The following is a 22733-nucleotide window of genomic DNA, read 5'->3' as shown; positions in this document are numbered from 1 at the left end:
GCTCAACCAGCCTGAGCTGTGAGGAGACATCTGACCTTTATAAAGGGAGTGCCTGCTAACCAGCTGCCACAGGCCCCCTCCCCACTCATCTCTATCACCTGCCTATAGGCACCCTCGTGGGAATCCTGCTGAAGGCACCTGGATTAACAAAGTTTCCATGACTCCATGCATATTAATGAGCCTTCTCCTTTCTCTCCTTACATCTTTACATTTTGGATGTCCCCTCAGTGGTCAAATTAGAGAATGTCTATATCCGCTTTGAGAAGCTAATTACATAATCTTGGAATATACCTAGTGTAATAAAAATCTGGCAATTGACAAAATCAGAGCAGTCAATCCTGATGATTATAATAATTAGTAATGATAATAAAAACACTTTGGGGACCCAGTTCTCAAATTAATCAACTCTATTAAGCAAATAAACAAGACTTTTGAAAAATTAAATTTAGGGTTAGAACATCTCAGTGTTCTAGTCGTAAAGATTCTCATGGAAACCAAAACCAAAGTGGAATAAGAAGAAGCTGGATATATATTCCATTTGTCTTTGGTCCTTCCCTGCTTTCTTGTAGGCCTAAGCTAATGGATATGTCTGTGTTTGTGAAACAAGGTACATGGTGCTAAATTAGCCCATTCACGGAAGGATAATATATAAGTTTATCATTTCTAGGGTTCAAATTCAGTGCTATGCCACCAAAAATAGTAAGCCACCATAAATGTAAACATAAAATGACTGATACGCTGAAGATGCATGCACATTTAACAGTGTACAACAGAATGATGTGGTTTTCAGGCCTTTTTTTTGGCCGGGGGGGGGGGCTTGTATTATTGACACCCCACCATGGCCTTTGTAAAGGGGAAATTCTTACCTTGTCAATGGTCCCAGGTCGCCTGAGTCTTGGCTTCCAGCTTCACTGGGAGTGCTCACTGATTTCGAGGAGGGAGACATAGGGGTTGGGACTAAATAATGAAAATAACAGGTATCCCATGTTAAAAAATGCAGCGACTGCACTGGGGAAGAGCAGCGTCAAACAAATCAAAACAAATGGGCCCAAATTAAAGTGGTTGTATGGCCAGGAGAGATTGAGATGGGATAAGGAAAAAAAAAAAAAAAAAAAAGGAAAGAAAAGAAAAGAAAAGGAAGAAAGTCAAGTGAATTTTTCATATTTTGGAAATTAAAATTTGAAATGAATTTAGACAGAATTAACTTAGGGATTCTAAGGCCATGTCCACCTTAACAAAGTAACATGGAGAATCAAAACAGTTACCCAGATAATTCAAGTCAAATCTCTCTCTAGCATGAACTATCCAGATACTTCTAATTCTCCACTTTATTTTGTTAGTATAGATGTGACCTATTAAAAAATAAAATGAGGTGTCTATAAAACTTTAAAAGATTATAAAATAAGTGATTCTGAATAATTTTAAATGGTCACAGGGAGTCAGAAAAGGCTGTTGTATGTCTGCACTTGGAGGGAAATCTATTGTCCACGGAGTATAAACTGCATTTGCTGTGAGAGACTAAGTGACAGATAGAGAAAGGGTAAATGTTGAACCTGGTAATTTAAAAATCTCTTTCAAAACAAAGCAAAATGCCAGGCTGCTTTATTTTTACACTTAATTAACAGTTTCATCCCGTTGTAATGTTTACTGTGTTTGTGAATTGTGTTCCTTTGCTTCTGGCAGCTCTAGAAAGCACTGCCATGTGCACATAAGCAAACTGCCGTTCTGCAGACAGGAGAAGCAAGTTCAAAGATCAAGGTCAGTGCAAGCTGAAAGTCTGAGAGCAAGGATAATAAAAGGAAAAAACTAAAGGAAATGCAAATGTATTTTTTTCTCTATCCTTCAGATACAAGCCAAATGTCCTTCAGATAGAAGCTGCCCCAAATAGCCAAGGTGGCTGCAGGCCAGATGAGAACGGGTTCTCAGTATCACACATGCCAAAGAAGCCATATGGGCAGAAAGAAACTTCAGTACGTAGTGTAGATTCCCATTTGGTTTCAATCATGTGCAATTTCCTTTTATTTATTTAATAAGGTAAAGGGTTTAACTATTTTGTCCAAATCCTATAACACAATGGCAGATCTGTCAAGTAACTAGGAATTTTCACGTGGTTCTACAATTAATTCACTGATTACCCTCTGCAATAAGTCAGAGGGTCAGTCGGAGACATGGATGAAAATTGAAAATGGAGTCCACCCTTGCCAGGGCCCTTTGGCAGGGATGCAGGGATAGTTCAGAATTTGGTCATGGTTTAGGGATGTTTAAACTGTTTTGCTCTTAAGGTTTAATTGCTGGCTTTATGCAGGTTAGGGGAGAATAGATATTCTACTATTGGGTTTAACCAGTGTTCACATTGCAGCAGAACTTCAAAGGCTATTTTGAGGCAAAAATACAATTGCAAAGTGTCTAATATACATCACTTGTCAACTAAGTAATAAAAAAATCTGTCAGCTCCTCAAAGAAGGTCCATCACTCAAATATCCCATAGTTTACCTCTTTCATACCACAAAGAAGCTAACAAAATAATCAACGTCTTATTGGGGTTCATTATATCATTGTTAGACATATGATTTTACCTACTACAAACTGAGGTTGAGTATAAAATGCCTTTTCATGGTGTTTTAGTTTTGTGTGTATGTATTAAATTATATTCAGCAATACTTAATAATTTGTGTACTTATGATATATTGCTCTTTTTCTTATAGTGATATAAACACTTGCCATTTTGTTCTACATGGGATAATTTTTATTGTTAATTATGGAAATACATGAAAATTTATTTTAATATAAAAGCCAATGATGGAAATAAAAGAAGACAAACCACTGATAAAAGGAGACCTGTACTGCATTTATTTATATGTATTACTTTAAAGTTTTTGTTTTACTATATTGGATATCACGTAGTTTTACAGACACCCTAGGATTACTCTAAAATGTATGGAAAGCAAATGGATAAAGAAAAATAAAATAACTTATCACATGAGTGATATATAGTTAAGTGACAGAGTAAACACATTATGTACAAGTTACCTTCAACACAAATAAAACAAATAGTTGAATATCCAAACCCTGGATAAAATGAGGTCATGGATAATTAACTAGGAGTGAATGAGTTGGAGGAAGGGTGCTGCAGTAAAAATGCCGATGAGCAATGAAACCAAGATATACAACAGAGTCAAAGAAATTTAAACTTGTTAATTAGCTGCTAATCTGTCACCCTTCTAAGTTTTCCTTCAAATTTACCATCGAGCATTCTATTTTCATCATGGAATAACTATGTCTGTGGTGGTTATGAAATTCATAACCAGATTCACAGTATTTAGGTTGGCAGAGAGAGGCAGGGATTCAGCAATGAAAATGAAGAACAATTTTTTTTTCTTAATTTCGAGATTTCTTGTATTTACCATGTGGCAACTCATTTAACAAATAACACAGTGGAGAAGGTTGACTGCAGAATCAGCCAATAAGCAGGAAACTGCTAACAACTCTACAACCTGTCCTCCTGTTTCCTTCCAGCCCCCTCAAATCCAAAAATAAATACATCTGACCCATAAGCCAAAGCGGTTCTTACAAAATAAAAACAAAAATAGACGTAAAAGAATAGTAAATGCTGGACATGGTATATCCCACACAAGTCAAATCTGAGGAAATAGTAACACAAAGCACTTTTAAGTACCTAGAGGGGGCTCCGGCGATATCCCAATGCTTTGCAGCAAAGCCTCTGTCTCTCGGCGTTTGCGATCCAGGTCAGAGTCATCCTGAACTGGTTCTTTCTTCTGCTGCATATCAGCCTACAAAAAGTAGATGCCAGTAAGAAAAGTGAATAACAGAGTTAAAGGTATGCTTTTCCTGGCTGAAACTGATAAATGCATGGCAGAAAACACCAGGCAAAAGCCCTAAATAGATATAATCATGTGTATAAAGGATGAAAAAACACTGTAACTGCTCCATTTAATAATCACTAACCCAGTACTTTCTCCTTTGGTTGAAGGCTTTTTCCTGTCTCTATCACATGGTATAAGAGTTTTACTCACTCAGTTTCGGAAGAAACCATCACAGCAAAATATTTCTAACTGGGATGTGATTTTTTTAAAAATTCTGTCTGGTTTTTTAAACCCCCTTGTCCCTTCTGGGAAGACATATGATCAGTTCTTGATGAGTGTGTTTGTAATATTCATGGGTCATGTTTGGAATTATGCAAACAACGAATTATTGGGATCTGACTAAAAAGTAAAGCTAGTTATGAAAATCTGTTACTGTACAATACACTATTATATCAGTAATCTAAGTTTACCATGGTTTAAATAAACCAAGCTAAAATGTTTATTAAAGCATGTGAACAATACTGATGTAAGTATTGTTGCTTAATTCTGATTTTCTTTTTTTTTTCTAAATATTGACATATGTCGTGAATTTTTAAATTTATTTATTTATTTATTTATGGCTGTGTTGGGTCTTCGTTTCTGTGTGAGGGCTTTCTCTAGTTGTGGCAAGCGGGGGCCACTCTTCATCGCGGTGCGCGGGCCTCTCACTATCGCGGCCTCTCTTGTTGTGGAGCACAGGCTCCAGACGCGCAGGCTCAGTAATTGTGGCTCACAGGTCCAGTTGCTCCGCGGCATGTGGGATCTTCCCAGACCAGGGCTCAAACCTATGTCCCCTGCATTGGCAGGCAGATTCTCAACCATTGCGCCACCAGGGAAGCCCAATTCTGATTTTCATAGGCTTCCATTATACATATTAACTCAAAGGAGAAAATTATCGTGTAGAAAAATACAAAACAAAAAATCATTTAGGAGAGAGACATTCTTTCCCCAAGTTCTATCTTAAAAACACATCTTGTCTGAGCCTCTTATAGTCAGATCCAGTTTGTCTTTTTATAGGATAGCAACAAGTCACAATACAGGTTAAAGAAGGTTAGTGGTGGAATTCTGGGGGGAATTCTCGGGTCTCTTTTCTTTTTCATAACACAATTACTACTTAAGACAAGGCATTTGCCCCACATCTGAAACACGATAACATCCTATTTGATGTGCAGCTACCTCACGACAAGGCTTTGTGAGTTTACACGCATGAAGTTGTCTTAGAGCTTGTTAAAAGCCAATTATCCAGTTATCAGACACACCTTTCTCCCCAGGGGCAAGCTGGGCTCCCTAACAGACACATTACCTCTTTTAGGAGTGCAAAGTACATTTCAAAGCAGTAAGCATAATTTCTGTTGTGGCATCTAAAGCAGAAAGAGTTCATGCAACCTTGACTTACTCCCAGATGGTAACCTACACCCCAATTATAAGTAAAATGCATCTTTGCACATAGTGCTAGGCTCAAGGCTTCTGTTATTATTCGCCTCAGGCTTAAAATGCAGTCATATGTTTGAAGTCTACCTGTCATCAGAGGGAAAACTGCCATTATGGGGATCGATAAGGGCTAATGAGGATACTAGAAGATTCAGGCACTCTCACATAACCCAAAATTCTGAAGCGGCAGTTTAATCTTGGAAGATATCAAAGTTCACGTTCTTTCCCAATTTTAACATTTAAACTAGCAAGTTCCAAAGCTTATGCATACAACAGAGGCAAAGACAGAACTAAGATAAGAAAAAGGACCTTGCAGAGTGAGGATCTATATCAGTATTCACATACCATAAAGTTAAAAAAAGGACTGAAGGAAAAGGGGGAAATGAAAGAAAAGGGAATTATCACTGCCACTGCTAAAATACAAATGAAAAAATGAAGATAAGCAAAATTCATCTCAGGAAGCCAATACAGAATAGCATGGTTTTACAGTGAAGAGTTAAGCCATAACTGGACTGTCAGCTTTACTGAGAGCAGATAACGTGTTTATTTTGTTCACCACTGTATCCACACATCCAGATAAAGGCTTGACACAGTTGGTGCACAATTATCAATAAAAAAATGTGTTGAATGAATGAATATTCTGCCTTTGGTATTTGCTCTTCTATAGCTATAGAATCTAAGAATTACACACCATTCAGAGCAGTTTCCACCAGCTATAGTCCATTCAGTAAGCCCCTTTACACCACCACTGTGAGGAGGAGTCATCTAAGTTTCCAGTGACCCAGTGCTCACAACAAAGCCACTTTTCCTCATCCTTTCAACAAAAACTTATTTAAGGACAACGGAGTGCCGGTGGTGATGAACGCGAGAGATTCTAATGGAGCTTATGTACAGTGAACAGAAAAAGATCCATCTAATCTTCCTTTGAATAAACTTAGGGCATAATATCTATAACCTTCTGTCATGTATGTCCTATGCAGAAAGGCACAGAATCTGGTTTGTTTTAAAATTTATTCTCACTTTAATCATTTTAAAAAATAAATTTATCTATTTATTTTTTTATATTTATTTTTGGCTGCGTTGGGTCTTCGCTGCTGCACGCAGGCTTTCTCTAGTTGCAGAGAGAGGTGGCTACTCTTCATTGCGGTGCATGGGTTTCTCATTGCAGTGGCTTCTCTTGTTGCGGAGCACGGGCTCTAGGCGCGCGGGCTTCAGTAGTTGTGGTGCATGGGCTCAGTAGTTGTGGCTCACGGGCTCTACAGCACAGGCTCAGTAGTTGTGACGCACGGGCTTAGTTGCTCCGTGGCATGTGGGATCTTCTCAGACCAGGGATTGAACCTGTGTCCCCTGCATTGGCAGGCGGATTCTTAACCACTGCACCAGCAGGGAACTCCTAACTTTAATCATTAAGCATTCAAAAAACATATTAGAACATAAACTGCGTGTCAACATGCATGGCCAGACACTGTGCAAAAATAGCACACCCAAACTCCACCTCCAATGTGTCACTCCCACGATACAAGGTGTCTCTACAACTCATTCTCTGCCTTCTGCCTTTTTTAATTCTTAAGGAAACAGACAATATAATGACAAATATTAGTAAGGATAAATGTCCATCTAGACGTAACAGAAGCTTAGGAAAGCTATCAACACTCAAAGTTGACCAGGAAAAATGCAAAGTTAGGTAACTGGGACTTATTGGAAATAAAGGCAGTTCCTAACTGTTACCAACTAGCACCTTAAACTGAACAATGTGTTACTTCATCCAAGGCAGTTATACCAAGCCCTAATCATGAAACCTCTGGTTTTTTCCAAGTAAATACTACAGAGTCCTAATACATTTTAATGACTCAACAAGGAGTTTTTGCATACTAGTGATTTAAAATATGCTCGGTGTCTCTCCCAGCAAATGGTATTTCTGTTTGTGAAGAGGCATCACAGCTGAGACCCAGAGAGGGTATGTGAAGAAAGAAAATTTGTCAGCTGAGAATTGTCAGTCATTTTTCCAAAAACAGCTGCATAGCTGTTAGACGAACAAGTGAGGAAAGGCCGGGAAGCCTCTGTCCATCTTACCTTGCAGCAATTTGGCAGACGGCCAAGGACAGGACGAAATTTCAGGGTGGCCTCATTAAGCACACCTCATTGCTTTAAAGCCAATTTTTCATGACATTGGCTCTGTGTCGTAAATGGTGACCACTATATTTATTTTAAAATCAGATTTCATCTGTAATACCACAACCAAGCAAGCAGTTGACATCCAAAGACGCAGAGAGTGTAATGTTATACATGTACACAGTTTTCTGGATTCTGCAGAGACAACCAACCTGGGTGGTCCCAATTCACACTAGTTTTCAGTCATGGCAAAAAACTGTCACTCAGATTAGCATTAAAGAGCATTTCGTTTCCTTTTATTCTAAACTTGTTTTATTTAAAATATAAGCCTAAATAAAGTTGGAAAATATCAAACTTATAAGCTTAAGGCTATTTCTAACTCTCTACAAACAACACAAAAACTAGAAAATCTTAAACTTAGGAGTCAATGACCGTGGCCAGTTAACTAGAGCATTCCACAGACTCGGGATCTGAAGCTTCCAAGGAAATTTGCAGAAAAAAAATTCCGGTCCTTGGAAAGAATGTCTGTGACCAGCATCTCAGACCTGCCCTAACTAGTTTAGGTGTTCATTCATTCATTCACTCGTTAATTCTATAACCCTTTATTGAAGGCCTACTGTGTGGCAGGATCTGTGCTGGACATTGACTCAGTAATGAAAAAATACAACCTTGTCTCCAAAAGCTTGTGCTCTATTAGGAGAAAAAGACAAATGAACAAGCAAATGGTGCTAAATAATGTGATAAGGTCAAGGATAGGGTATAGGACTAACTCAGTCATGTGTTAAGAGAAAGGTATTAGAGAAGGCTTTCCAGAGGAAGAGACATCTGAAATGAGAACTGAAAGACATATGGTTAACAGAACAGCAAAAGCCAAGGGAAGAGAATGTTCATAAACTTCCTGTCAACAGAGAGCATGGCCCATAAGGTGTAATGTAAGAAGCTGAGTCTGCCTGTAATGTGGATTTAGGGAAAAAGGAGATGGAATGGAAAGGGGAGAGCTACTGTGCCTGTCTAGGACCCATGATCAGTGTGAGCTGGAGAAGGGGTGGTGAAAGAATGACCCCAGGTTTCTGATTTGGACAACTGGCTTGGCTGGAAGAGGGGTTCCTTCCTGAGACTGGAGATAAAGGAGGACCACTTCTGAGGCTTAGCCCCCAGGGGCATAAGAGCATTTGAAAAAGAAGGATCAGAAGAGATTACTTCCAGGTTTCTTTCAGCTACAAAATGCCATCATCCCAGGAAACTAGGGGCCTTGAATTATAAGACCCTTCTAATAATGGGGCATTTTTGAATAACGGCCTCCCTAGCACTGATCCTGACGAATGTATGCAGCCGTTCTACGGGCCCCATTTAGGGCCCATCTCAGGGGCAGAGTAACAGCTGTTTCTCACCAACCAGATCCTCTGCATCTTTCACTGCTTTACATCATCTCCTCGGATCCTCACACAACTCCATGAGGAAGGACCCACTCTTCTCTCCATTTTACAGAAGGGAAACCAGGTTCAGAGAAGTCCCAAAGTCACTCAAGGCCATTCTGCGAAGGGCAGAGCCAGGTTTCCTAGCCACATTCAACTTGAAAGCCTCTGCATAACCACTGAGTTCTACTGCCTCTGCCTGACAACACTGGCTTCTCAGAACAAACCAAGTCATCATAGTCTGACCCAAGGAAAGATCTTTTGTGGAGGAGATGTGGCTGTAGAGGGACAGGACTGAAAGCCAGGACACACCTTCAGGATGCTGCAGTGCAGTGGATCCCAAAATCTGGTCCTATTTAGATATTTCAAATCAAGAGACTCTGGGGAGGGGAGGCTGGGATTCTACATTGCCATGGGACTCCAAAGAGCAGAGTCAGGCCTCAACCACCCTGTCAATTTAGAAATGAGGAAACTAAGACTATGTAAAACTTTAATTCCAGAACTATGTAGAGGCCCAGGAAGGCCCAGAGTCCAGGTGTTCCACACTCTCCACCACCTGCCGTCCCCAGTCTGCCAGGGCTCTGTCTGTTGCGTAACAAGCTAAATCCCCATCAAAGCTGCGTGGTATAGGAACAAAAAGGGTGGCCTGTTTCTACCAGACTTGTTTGCCTGTAATTTCCCCCCCAAATGTGTAAAATGATGAGGATGAAGCAGACAGCATAATTTGGAACCAGATTTCCCATATCACTTCGCATTTTGTGGTAATTCTTTGGAATTCAAGTTGGATATTAGAATGTCAGTTTAAAAGGAAACCGGTTATTAGTAAAGGATAACAGGTGCTTTAAAACTACAGTAAGTGTTGACATCTGAAGGAAAGGGAGCATAATAACTTAATGCTTTTTTTGGCTTTGCATGGAAATGAATAGCCATTCCTTGTCAATTCTCACCTCTACTTCACTCAAGACTGCATATGTAACAGCAAAGATCTGTGAAGGAAAAACATTACGCTCGCTGTCAAGGACAAATAAACTATGACATCAATCAAAGTGTAATGGTACCAAGAGAAGCAAGATACCAGAAGGCTAGAGAACAACTTCAATTATGTTTTACTTTGTTGGAAAATAATTGTTAGAAACCTTTTTACCTTGTTCTCCCAGCCTTATAGTGTGAAATAGCACTTAGCTTGTAAGGCATCAAAACACATTCTTCTTTTCGCTTAAAGAAAAACTCTGGGGCTTCCCTGGTGGCGCAGTGGTTGAGAGTCCGCCTGCCGATGCAGGGGACACGGGTTCCTGCCCCGGTCCGGGAAGATCCCACATGCCGCGGAGCGGCTAGGCCTGTGAGCCATGGCCGCTGAGCCTGCGCGTCCGGAGCCTGTGCTCCGCAGCGGGAGAGGCCACAACAGTGAGAGGCCCATGTACCACAAAAAAAAAAAAAAAAAAGAAAAAAGAGAAAAACTCTGAGTAGGGAAGCAGCTCTGGTTTGTATTACACACAAGCATATCACTCTGTATGTAGTTTCCTTCTTTGAAAACTACTCAAAAATATCTGTGGCATCTGGTTTTTGTACAAGATGTGGGCTATTTCTACACCACCACAACAAACTGGAGAATTAAAAATAAACTATTTGTTGGATTCTGACAGTAGAAAAAAAACATGATATGGCAGCAAGGCATTGAACTGGGAATCAAGGGTCCTGGATTCAGGTCTAGCAGGCAGAAAAGCTACATTTCACCTCTGGATTTCTGCTGCTTTGTTGGCATAAAGAAGGGCCTTAATGGAAGGGCTCTAAAATCTCTTCTAGATTTAACATCTCACATAGCGGGGTCTACTATACTATCCACCCCCTTAACCAAAGGAGAAGAATGCAGCTTTCCCTTTACCAGACCTACGATTCTTGTTTACCCTGAAAAAAATATACATTTAAGAAATCATGGTAGTGGGATGAATTGGGAGACTGGGATTGACATATATACACTAATATATATAAAATAGATAACTAATAACCTGCTTCATAGCACAGGGAACTCCACTTTGCTGTACAATAGAAACTAACACAACATTGTAAAACAACTGTACTCCAATAAAAAAAAAATTTAATAAAAATAAATAAATTGATGGAAAATACTTTTAACTTTAAAAAAAAAAAGAAAAGAAATCATGGTAATCCACTGGCATCATTGTCTATCTTTCTCCTAAAATGTTCTGGCCAGTAGTTTTTTTAAAACCTTCCCTTGACATTAACACTTATTAAGTAGTAACTATACCCTAGGTACTGCTAAGTGCTTTATAAGATTAACTTTTTAAATCCTCATGATCAGACAAAATAAACACACTGCTATTCCCATGTTAAACACAGGGAACTGAGACACAGAAAGGTTAAGGAATTTCTAACAATAGCGATATCACAGGCCACTTTCAGGGTTCTATTCAAGTCTGGGGTAAACCAGGGGTTCGGGACCTCTGGACCAAATGCTATCTACCGTTTATGTGGTGCCTGGCCACTACATGGCAGATGTCAATGACTTTACTACTCTTCAGTATGTAGACATCACTCATGTTATTTAGGTATTGTAAAAGCATTCTTTTACAGGGTCCTCTTTATCCGTTTGACCAGCCTCTCGGAATCAAGTGATTCTCCTTTCCCCCTACCCCCCAACACCCCAGCACTCAGTACTTACCTCTTTCTTTTTCCTCTCCTCTTCCTTCCGTTTCTTCTCTTCTCTTATCTGTGCTAAGCGCTGCTTTTTGCGCTCTAGCTCAGCTTTTAAGTCACTTTTGTCAGACATGTTGGTTTCCTTGGAGCAAAAGAGGAAAAGAAGTGAATATACACAAACAACTTCTCTCTATTATCATCGCAAAAATCATTCAAAAGGAAATCAAGCTTGAAAATAGAACTTTCTGGCAATAACAGATTGTATACCTTAGCCTCTGCTGATGAATCAAATAAGTCAGATCTGGTCTCCCTCTATATAAAATCTTCCCTTTTCACGTATACATAAATATTTGAAAAAATACAGTGTTATAGTCTATTCTGTTCTGAAGAATAATAGCAACTTACTTCAGAATAAGTAACACATTTTCCGTACAAGTTTCTTAACAACTAAACAAAAAGTTAATAAGAGAATCAAAAAAGAACCATCACCATGACTTCCAATTTAGACGACAATGGACCAATTCATCCCCACACTGAGAAAAGAAAATAGGCTGTCATAAACTCTTAGACACATGCCCTGCTCAAATTTCTATGGGCTCAACAAACATTCCTCCACTGAGACTGGGCACATGGAGATTTCATTTTGCCTAATATTATATGCATCAGGGAAGACAGCCACTGAAGACCTAACATGTTAATCTTCTTTTCCTGTGAAACTCCTCCTGAACTGTCACAATTAATTTCATCTCCAGTACAAACCTATTTCTATAAGACTTTCATTTGCATACTGAATGCAACATTGCTTATCCTGGCACTTCCCCTTTTCAAAGCAAAAGATACTTGTGAACACATGAATGAGGAGACAACACCATGGCAAGTTCTTGGGACCATTTATCTGAACAAGATTTTTAACGTTAATGGTGATGATGATCCTAGTGGTGATGGTGCCAGAAATTTCAAATAAAACGAGTTTGGAGAAGATTCTCACCAATCTCAATGATTATATTTGCCTCTTTTCTGCTCCCAACTGGAAACTAAGAAAATGGAGACACTGAGACATGAAGAACTCCTCTCTGACCCAAATTCCTAAAATAAAGTAAAAAAAAAAAAAAAAAAAAAACTAACCATAAATGTCACGAGTATTCATTTGCATACTACTTGTATGCAACTATGATGAATATATAATGTGTCCCTGAGTAGATGACAAAACGAGGGAAGGCAAAAAAAGGCATACAAAGCAATGAAAAATCCTCAAACTTACTGTCACTGTCTTTACAAGGTAATCAAGAACCTGCAGTCACCCTAAGACACTTTCAGATGAATACACACAGTTGGGAAGTGTACTGTGTTCCTACTGTCCTACCATACACATTCTGGCTCATAATGTGATGGCAAAGATTTGTGAAATAATAGCAATAATGCTCATGATAATCGATCTCTGCTATTCATGATCATGCTCTTCATGTTTCAACAAATATGTGTTGAATGTTTAATCTGTGCTAGGCATTCTCTAAGGTATCGAGTACAAAGATGAGCAGAGCCAGATTCTTTCCTTCAAGGAGTACATAACTCAACTTTGTGAGCATGTGGTGTGGCTGGAAACGCTCCTTGAGAGATCGGCTTACTGAGTGCCAGATACTTTACGTTTATTATCAAATTTAAATACAACAATCCGAGGAGACCAATATTATTATGAATGCCTTTTTCACAATTCAGATAAAGGAGACTCAGCAAGACCTAAGACTGCATAGTCCATACATGGAAGGACGTCAATTCAAGCATGTCCGTGCTCTGCACCACTACACTCCACTGATCGCCAAGGTACAAGTTCAGAGGGGATGCAGAACAAGAGAATAATCAAGATCTGGTGGAGTGGGCGAGGGTGAGCTTTAAGGAAGAAGTGGAATTTGAACTGGATATGGAAGGTCAGGAACTAGCACAGGAAAGGGAGATAGAGACACAGAAAGGCCTGCAGAAGAGAGAACCAGCAGGCTGTGTACAAGAGACGCAGATGAATCCAAGTCAAGAAATACAAACTTTAGTTGGTAAGAATGGACCTGTGGAGGCAAGTGGCAAAGACCTGAAAATACAGAAAAGTGAGTTCCATTGGGTGTAAAGAGGGTTGGGAAATCAGCAGAGAAAGTGACAAAACAAACACAGAATACAAATTTGCCTAAGCCTATTCTTGTCCCTGCCTGGGAAACAGATAGGAGCAGAAACTAGAAATACACAAGCTGCGGGGAGGCTGGTGCCAACATCTATCTGGGTCGACTGCACCTGCACCGGGATGGTAGGTGAATGTAGAGACAGAATGTGCTGGGAATGTGGACTGAAGAGAGCCCAGCCAAGAAGGAAGACGTGACTCCTGGTAGCCTTTAGATGTGGAAGCACATGAGAAAGATTCAGTAACAATTCAACTTTGAGACTGTCAAGAGGATGTCAGTGAAACTGGGAAGAGAAGGCAAATAAGGAAGTGATGAAAAAACTTTCACTGTGTCATAATTTAAGTGTCAACAGGACTTCTGAGCAGAAAGAACGCAGAGATACAACACTGCAGGTGGGTTGAGAAGCTGGATGGGGACTGGGGCTGTGGAATGGAGCGTGAAGTCTCCTGCCAAGGCCTATTTAAACCTGAGTCACAAATTCATTGTCCTTACAGGTGCCAAGTAGATAACTGAGGAAACAAAGCAGTGGCTGAGGCCAGCCAGAGAGGAAACATTCTGCCTGCGGGAAGCAGTTCTATTCGCTTCCAATCTGATGGCTGACATGGAAGAACATGGACCCAAGCAGTTAGATCTGATTTTTTCCCCAAGAGAAGCCATACAACTGATAAAAGTAACATTTGCCACTAAAACACTGTTAGCCAGTAATTTTCAACACCAAAAAACCTGACGGGAGAAAACTAGAACCTAATTCCAGAAGGCATCTGAGAAGTTACATATATTCTTCCCCAATGGGGGCCAATCTGATCTATGTTTTTGATATTTTTCTGCTGTCAAAAACGAAATGTCTGATCAGAAAAATTACTGTTAAAGCAATAGTTGTGTCATCCTATGTTGAAAGCAGCCAGTGGAGACTTCTTAGAAAAACTTTAGAATTCTCTAAGAAGTTTCCCTCTCCTCCACATTCCCTTTTATCTCCCTTTCCCAGTCCATCAAAAGTATCTGGCATGACTTCAGTTACATATTATGGTTGTTAAAGAGCAAACCATGTAATAGAACATCCTGTATTTGTTGTGATTTTCTTACGAAGGACTTCATTCAACAGTGGGAAGTAAGGTGTATTCTCAGTACATTTTTGCAAAGGGCAAAGGTCTTCTTAAAACTGATAAATTTGTCTGACAATGTTGGTCATTTAAGTTGGTGTTACCAGCCATAGAGCCAGTATTTTAAAAATAAACAACAATAACACCAAGGGAACTTTAAAAAAAATTATGTTATATAGTGACGTTTCAAATAACACTTAACTTTTTAAGGGCAGTAGAAGCACAACATTAAAAGACAGCTACAGAGTACCTTCCACTTATTGATTTTTGGATCTATTCCAAACTGGACACTTTGCATCAACACCTGGGAGAATAAGAAATCTCAAGAGAACACCTTGTAAAGGGTTTGGAAAGTACACATTAGAGTAAATGAATGGGCTTTACACACAGTGAAATGGCTTAAATAGTGGCACTAAATGCAGTGTCAGCACTGAACTCCACAGGCTTTCCCGGGGGGGCTTGCCAGTCTGACCCACTAAATCTCCCTGCACATTAAACAAAGCAAATCGAGGAACAAAGAATGGAGGACATGAGTTATAGAGCTTCCTGGGGCTAATGTAGGTCATTGCAAAGGCAATTTTGGTGCTCGCAGTTTAAGAAAATAAGAGTCAAAGCTACCTGCTGTTAATTATTGCTCACTTGCTGCACACACATAAAAAGCTGGTCTCTTTTATTTACAAATGGCAAGGGGTCAAGTAGATAAATCAAACCCACCTCTAGGTGTATATCGCCTCCCTGTCTGATCATCCACCTACTCTCCCACCCACCAGCCAACTACAGCTCAACTCTACCCTGGCTTAGGAACACTTACAGCTGTCTCGCCCCAGCTCCATCCATGGCGGGGTCAGTTGATGCACTGTTTATGATGCCTGCCCAGCTCTTCTCCTAGCAGAGTCCCATGTTCCAAATCTGCTCTCCAGGGTGACATTCCTTTTGCCCACATTCTCTCACAACCTACCTGCACTTGCCCGATTCATGCTCCTATTCCCTCCCACGTCTACATCTCAGCTCTCGCCCTCCTGCAAGTTCTCCAGCTATCACTGAGTACAATCCAATGTCACCTCTTTTTTTTTCTTTTCTCATCCTGCAAATTACCCCTACCTGACAACAGAAATCTCAACAGCTACTAATCTCAATTAGGGTATGGACTCCATACCCTAATTCCCAACTGTAACTTTTTTCAAGTTTAAACTCCCTACTTCTGATTTCCCTCTTTTCCCCTGGTTCACCTTATATCTCCTTGTTCACTATGACTCATCTCCATCCAACCTCCCAAGTGTTTCAGTTCTCACATCTTTTGTTTCAGCCCATCTTTGAGCTCAGTAAACTGCCATTGTTATCATCCGAGTAAATGAATCAATATAAGTCAAGAGCTTAATACTGTGCCTGGCAAATATTAAACACCTAAGAAAAGTTGCTTGTCCTCTTCCTCCTTCTCTTTCTGCCCCTCTTCCCCTTCTGCCTCCTCCTCTTTTTCTACTATTATTATTAGTATTACTATTTTTTTACCCAGCAAACTCTTTCCCCCAACTCCACCCTAATTCAATATCCAAAACCATCCCTCGAAATTCACTGCAAAGGATCTAAACCTAAAAAAAACTTTAACAAGAAACAAACAAAACAAATCAAGCTCATAGACACAGAGAACATATTGATGGTTCTCAGAGCTGGGGGTGAGGGAATGAGTGAAATGGGCGAAGATACAAACTTCCAGTGAGAAAACAAATAAATCATGGGGATGTAACATACAGCATTGTGACTATAGTTAATAACACTGTACTGAATATCTGAAAGTTGTTAAGAGAGTATATCTTAAAAGTTCTCAACCCAAGAAAAAAAATTATATAACTATGTATGGTGACAGATGTTAAACCAGACTTATTGTGATCATTTCACAATATGTACAAATATCAAATGATTATGTTGTACACCTGAAACTAATATAATGTTTTATGTCAATCGTACCGTTATAAAAATAAATTAAATATTAAAAAGTTACAGTGAGAAATGCATTAAAGGTATAGCATGCTTCTCAATCTAAATGGGTTATAAAATGGAATGCACGTGGTTAAAGAGATGTGACTCAAAGAAAAAAATATTTTTAAACAATTAAATGTAGTCATTTAGTAGTAGTAAAATTCTTCTCCATTTTTCTGTTGAACATAGGGATTACGTATCAAGCTGTCCCAGGCAGGCATCCTCCCCTATCTTACCCACTTCCCCCAGAGGATGGAGAGGCACATGGAGAAATGGTTTCTTCTTAGTTAAGAAGTTGGTTACAGGGAGGGTCACTCCTGCTGTTCCATCATAAAAATGTCTCACGGTCCTAAGCCTCAAAGAGGAAAGAACGTAGAGAGGAAGGAAGGAGGAAAACATGAGAGAACGACATGGACACTCAGGAAGGTAAAAACAGAAGTCATCTCACACCTGCCCTTTTCTTCTCAATTCACCCTGCATCTCCTTCACATTTCTTACTCCACACACATCCATAAAGAAAGGAAAATGCTCGGCTTTTCTCGAACCCAACAATGCGACCCATCACCTTCATTTCCATTTCTGCACATATGGTCATGGGATGGTTTGATCCTGTTTAGAACCAAGCGTCTAACAGAGGAGAAGCAAAGGGTTTAGCTCTGTTTACACAGCTGCCAAGCAACAGAACCTCCTGAGGCTTAGCTTTTCAACCGTCTAGATCTCTATTTCCTTTCAGTTGTCTAAGTTGGCAGCAGTTTGAGATTCCATTTCTAATGCTGGCATATGCAAATGTATTTTTAAGCTTAAAGTCAGAATCCTAGGAGGTTTAAGTCATTGCCCAGCTGTTTCCAGACGCATTGAAAAAACTACCTAGAAACAAGTTCTCTTTTCCTGCTTAAAAACAGTTGTTCCTGTCAGCTCTTCACTATCAGCTATTGAACTTTTCATCTGCCACTAGGTACATGTAAGAAATTTGATCTTTCACAACGTCCTTGCACCTGCCTGGCTTCTTATACAATATAGCTGCCTCCTTCCACTTGGATGGGAGGCCAAGGGATGAATGGGACCACAACCATTTTTACAGCTATATCACACTGTCAATAAAAAGAGGGTGAGAGAAATCTCAGGACTTGGCTGGTGAAAGATGTGGGAGGGTTATATGCTAAATTTGTACAGCCATCAGTATACTGGGAAAACAAACATTTTGATAAAATCCATCTCATGGGGGGTGCCCAGGCCTCGTCTACTCATATTGTAGATGAGTTCTCAAACGTTTGGTCTCAGCATCCCTTGGGACTCTTAAAAATTATTAGTGACCTCAAAGAGCTTTTGTTTATGTGGGTTACATCTATTAACATCAACCATGTTAAAAATTAAAACTGATAAAACTTTAAATACCTAATAATTCTATAATAACAACACTAACCTTTTACTTAACATAAAACTTTTATGAAAAAATAGGCACACTTTCCAAGACCAAAAAAAAAATCATAAGAAGAGGGTATTTCTTTTATATTTTCACTTCTCTTTTTAATATCTAGCTTAAAAGAAGTCAACTGGATTCTTACAGGTGTTTGTGCATTCAATCTGCTGTGATGTGCTATTTTAGTTGTAAAGAAAATCTCGTCTCACATGAATGTGTATTCTGAAAAACAATGAGTATCTGAATAGCCTCTCAAAGTAACTGTGGATATTCTTTGATATTACACCAAAAATCAACAAATGGCAGTTACCAAAAGTTCAGTTGCAATCTTGAAATCACACCAGTCAATGAACTTTTTTGTACTTTGTTACATTAAAATCCATTGGTCTGTTTTAAACTTTGAATGAATCTTTTATTCATGTATGATTTTATAACATTATGCATTGATTATTTAGAAAATTATGCAGACTTCTCAAATATCGACACATTCCATTGTACAACATCCAAAAATCACATTTGGTACTATCATTACCAAACTCTTCAGAAGGGTCTTTAGGTATGGTAAAGCTGTACAGCTCATGGTGGTAGATATAAGTTTCCCAAAACTCTAATTTTTGCTTGAAGCTCAAATTTTATCATTAGCAACAAATATTGTCAATTGTGTTCTTGAAGTGGCAAGCTCACGTCATTGATTTTTGAGAAAATTTCTGCCAAATAACCAAGCCTAAATAACCATGGTTTGTCTATGAATTGTAGTTTCAAGTAAAAAATAGTGTTTCTTGAAAAAAGGCAGCTAATTTAGCTCACAACTCAAACACTGCACAAATGCTTTTCTCTAGAGAACCACTGGACTTTGGTAAGCAGCAGAAGTGCCTTATATGCCCCCATTTGTCACACAGAAAAGATGTGTGCTCAAGGTTAGAGATTTAATGTAACTAGTATTTTTTTCCGCTTCATGAAGGATACTCTTAAGTGAAACTATTTGTCTTTTTAGCTGCAAGTGTGTGGCAGTGAGGTGCAACACCACTACTAGGAGTTTGGTGCCCTGTCTCAATTCATGCTAAGGTACTAGCAGTTTGACCTACCATCACTTTCACACAGTCCTTGCAAATGTCAATACAGTGGAAAAGACAAAAAACATTTCAGCATTATGAAAATAATTTTGACCTTTACAGACCCCTGAACACATCTTGGGACTCACAGGGATCCTTAAACCACACTTTGTCGTAATCTACTTCTGATAAGATGGAGTTGATTCTAAAGTCTATAGAGACATTTACTTAACAAAATTTTGCTAAGAGTTTATATTGGCAACCTAAACAGAGGGGGTTAGAGCTCTTTCTTTTGCAGAAAAGAAAAAGTAAAAGATAACAGGAATAAAATCACTGAGCACAGAAAATTCAGATTAGAGTCAAGAAACTACAATGATTTAGAAATATATTTATAATGATTTAAAAATACCAGGAAGATCTAAGACATCTGGATACATCATTAGAAAGACTGGATTTAGGGAGATGAGGCCTTGAAGAAAAGGTTCCATAAAACTTTGTGTGAAGGATTTCTTATTCCTCACTTGCCTACACCAGGTAATAGGTAAGGAAGACAAACTAAGAAGCCTTCTCTCACTCCCCATCCTCCTCCCCCCATAACACACACACACACACACACACACACACACACAATTAATGGGTCTTCTTCACCTTGCGAAGTGAACTAAGATGGTTGTTAATAAAGTGAAGGCTTCTCTGTTATATGAAAAGTTTTTATTCTTTTAATTTTGCTGCTTTCACAATTACAATTACACATGTTTCTTTCAAGATAAGAAACTTTAACGATTACATAATCCAGTACCAGTATTTTACCCATAAACAGGGAAACTGAGCTGCATTTATCTAAAGTGTACAACTATTAAGTGGTCGAGTCAGAACTGGAAACACCAAAACTCTTTATTTCTTGAATATTTTTCATTAAACAATGCTTCCTTTTCAGGGTTTACTTATTCAAGATTTCACTCCCTTTAGTCACAAGAAAGCTCTTCTTAAACAAAAGGCACTTACGGTGGATCCTGATCAGTCTACTTTCGATCACTCTCTATCACCACCTGGTGGCAGCAAATGTAAATTGCATGGGAGAGCTGACAGGAGAAAAGACTTTGCCTCTGAAATTCCCAGCCAGACCTCTAAGCCAATACTGGGTAGTCCCAAGCACCACAAGAGCTTCATCTACATAGGAAGGATCTATTTATGTTAATAGAGAACAGGTTTGGAGGGAAAAAAATCTTCGTATATACATATAGTTAAATATTTATGTTGAGTTTTCGAGGCTCCTCTTAATTTTATTCATATTGGGTTGGTTCTTGACTAGGAAATCAGGCAATATTTCCACAGTAAGCTGTTAGTATCTCTCTTCTTGGGTTTGTGAGCTATATTTAAGATTGTGTTTGCATAGTGTCTCTAGCCCTACTTTCATCACTTCAAGATTCTAAGCTACCCAAATTGTACTGCCTCAGCTGTAACTTGAGCACCGGCAATTGCAGCGCATTAAACAGGAGAGCCTCTCCAGCACTCAGCACAGAGGCCCATGATACTAGAGAGAAAAACCAATCCATAGGGTACCTGCCCTGTCATCTAGTTAACAGAATAGAGACGAGGGCTCTTCAATTTTAAAGGACTCAAAACCCATTGTCAGCTTTGCCAAAAGTTCTGGAAAATTTTGAGTCATGTCTGACCCCTACAGTGCATTCCATCCATTTAAAGACTCAACGTGCTTCTCTTTGGAAAAGGAATTGTTCCTCAATTAAGAGATTCACTCATTCATTTCTTAGAGCATCTTCCCTTGGGAAACGCTCAGATGATATCAAACGCTCAGGAAATGAGCATTTCAAGGACCATCCTTGAAAGAATATACAACTAAAGATGGAACAGTTAGGACACTGGAAGAGAAATATTTTGGCATTGGGTCCCAAAGAATCTGGGCAGAAAAGGGACTGGAAAATAGAATCAGAAGAAAGGAGATGGGAGCCTTCTGGACAATATCACAAGGAAAACTAGAGTGAAGAAAGAAGTGAGGCCTTACACAAAGGATTCTGTAGAACACCTAACCTCAGGTTGAAATAGATGGGAAAGATGTATCACCTGCCTAGGCCAGGTACCAGTAAAGAAGCCAAACAAAGAAGGCTACCACCACTACTACACTTTATATGAGATTATGTATCTGTGCTCCTAGGGGTTCGAAAGCACTTCAAAGCAAATAAAAACGAGCACTCTCAGGGAGCACGTGCAAAGTGGCAGCTTCTCCACAGACCCGATGTGAGCTCCCTTCAGCACTTGCACAGTGGCTCCTCAGCCTGCAACTGAGCTCACAGTAGACTTTCAATAAACACTTGCAGCTATATAAATGGGTTAAAGATGGCCCCTGTGTACTGGCCTCTATGTTGTTCACTTCTCATCAGGCTAGGACCACTAGATTTGAGCACCCACCAGCATCAAACACAAATTCTTACACGTCCAATCGCTTTAAATATAGCTCAAACAAGCACATTTTTAGCCACTTAGAGATCTTCTGCTTTGCATACCCTGCAAAGTTGCACCCACTATCTGCCAGTCATAGATAGGACAATGCTGTGGCTATGAGAGACCTTTAGCAGCCCTTCGGCGCTCTCAGATCCACAGGCTACCCCGCTTGCTCCAAGCAGCACCACCAGAACACATGGCCTCCCTCTGATTCCCTCTTCCCTTTGTGGGTGGTGGCCCCATGCTGCTGTCCCTGGAGGGTGTCCTTCTATCAGGGGCAATCCCCTCTCATGCAGTCCCATCCAAGTGCTGCCCATGTTGTGCCACAATGCCACCTCGTGATCCTGTTTTTCCCTCCATCAGCCCTGAAATCCTTGAACTCACCATACCCCGCCCCCAGCCAATTTTCACCAGTCCTCCCAATTTTACACCTAGTATTTCCAAGCCTGCCCTCACCTATCCATGCCAATCCACACAGCCCAATGCCAGGCTTCACATCACTCGTCTGACAACTGCAACCCTGTCTCCGTGCAAACCTTGCTCCGCCGCGATGACCCTCCCCATCCTCCACAGGGAGTCAGAATGAGCTTTCTGTCATTCAAATCTGATGAGTACACTCCCTTGCCTAAAACATGTCCATGACTCCCTTTTAGTTGCAAAATGTGTCCCAGCTCCCCATCACGGCCCTTAAGATGCTCTTATTGCCCACCTCTCGATCCACAAAGGCCTCCTCTCCCTATTTCACATTTTACTGGCACGTACCAAGCTGTTTCCTTCCTTTGTACCTTTGCAAATTCCAGAAATGCTCTTCTCACCATTCATTACATGATGATGCCTATTCATCTTTCTCTCTGGGCTCAATCACATCCCCTCCAGAAAGACCGCCTACGGTCTCAAGACTGGGCCGAGCACTCTCCCTGGCGGCCCTAGAGCACCTGAGGCTGGCCTGCTGAGACATGAACCACATGTTCCACCTATGCGTGCCTCTGTTCTGTTCATACGATGCTCTCCTCCTGTTACACCAACAGCTCCTCTAAAGGAGGGGCCACATCTAATTTATCTCTGTACTTCTAGTGCCCAGCA

General features: G+C 39.9%; 1 protein-coding gene across 5 annotated transcripts in view; it reads right to left on the bottom strand.

The window, feature by feature from the left end:
* The window catches only part of DYNC1I1 (dynein cytoplasmic 1 intermediate chain 1), a 335916-nt gene that overhangs the window by 283647 nt on the left and 29536 nt on the right, over positions 1-22733 (bottom strand). For 2 of the 5 annotated variants that reach the window (XM_060304623.1, XM_060304625.1), the window contains exons 2-4: positions 11502-11618; positions 3677-3791; positions 867-1008 (exon numbers count right to left, since the gene is read on the bottom strand). In XM_060304623.1, the coding sequence (XP_060160606.1) occupies positions 867-1008; positions 3677-3791; positions 11502-11609 (365 nt within the window). In that variant the 5' untranslated portion in view covers positions 11610-11618. Of the gene's footprint in view, positions 1-866; positions 1009-3676; positions 3792-11501; positions 11619-12464; positions 12563-22733 lie in introns of those variants that run through there. The other 3 variants (XM_030857238.2, XM_030857237.2, XM_060304624.1) reach the window with 2 other exon arrangements.

This window comes from Globicephala melas, chromosome 9 (assembly GCF_963455315.2).
Source record: "Globicephala melas chromosome 9, mGloMel1.2, whole genome shotgun sequence".
NCBI classification, from domain to species: Eukaryota; Metazoa; Chordata; class Mammalia; order Artiodactyla; family Delphinidae; genus Globicephala; species Globicephala melas.
Note: the sequence above shows the minus strand (reverse complement) of the source record. Positions and strands in the feature narration are given on the sequence as shown.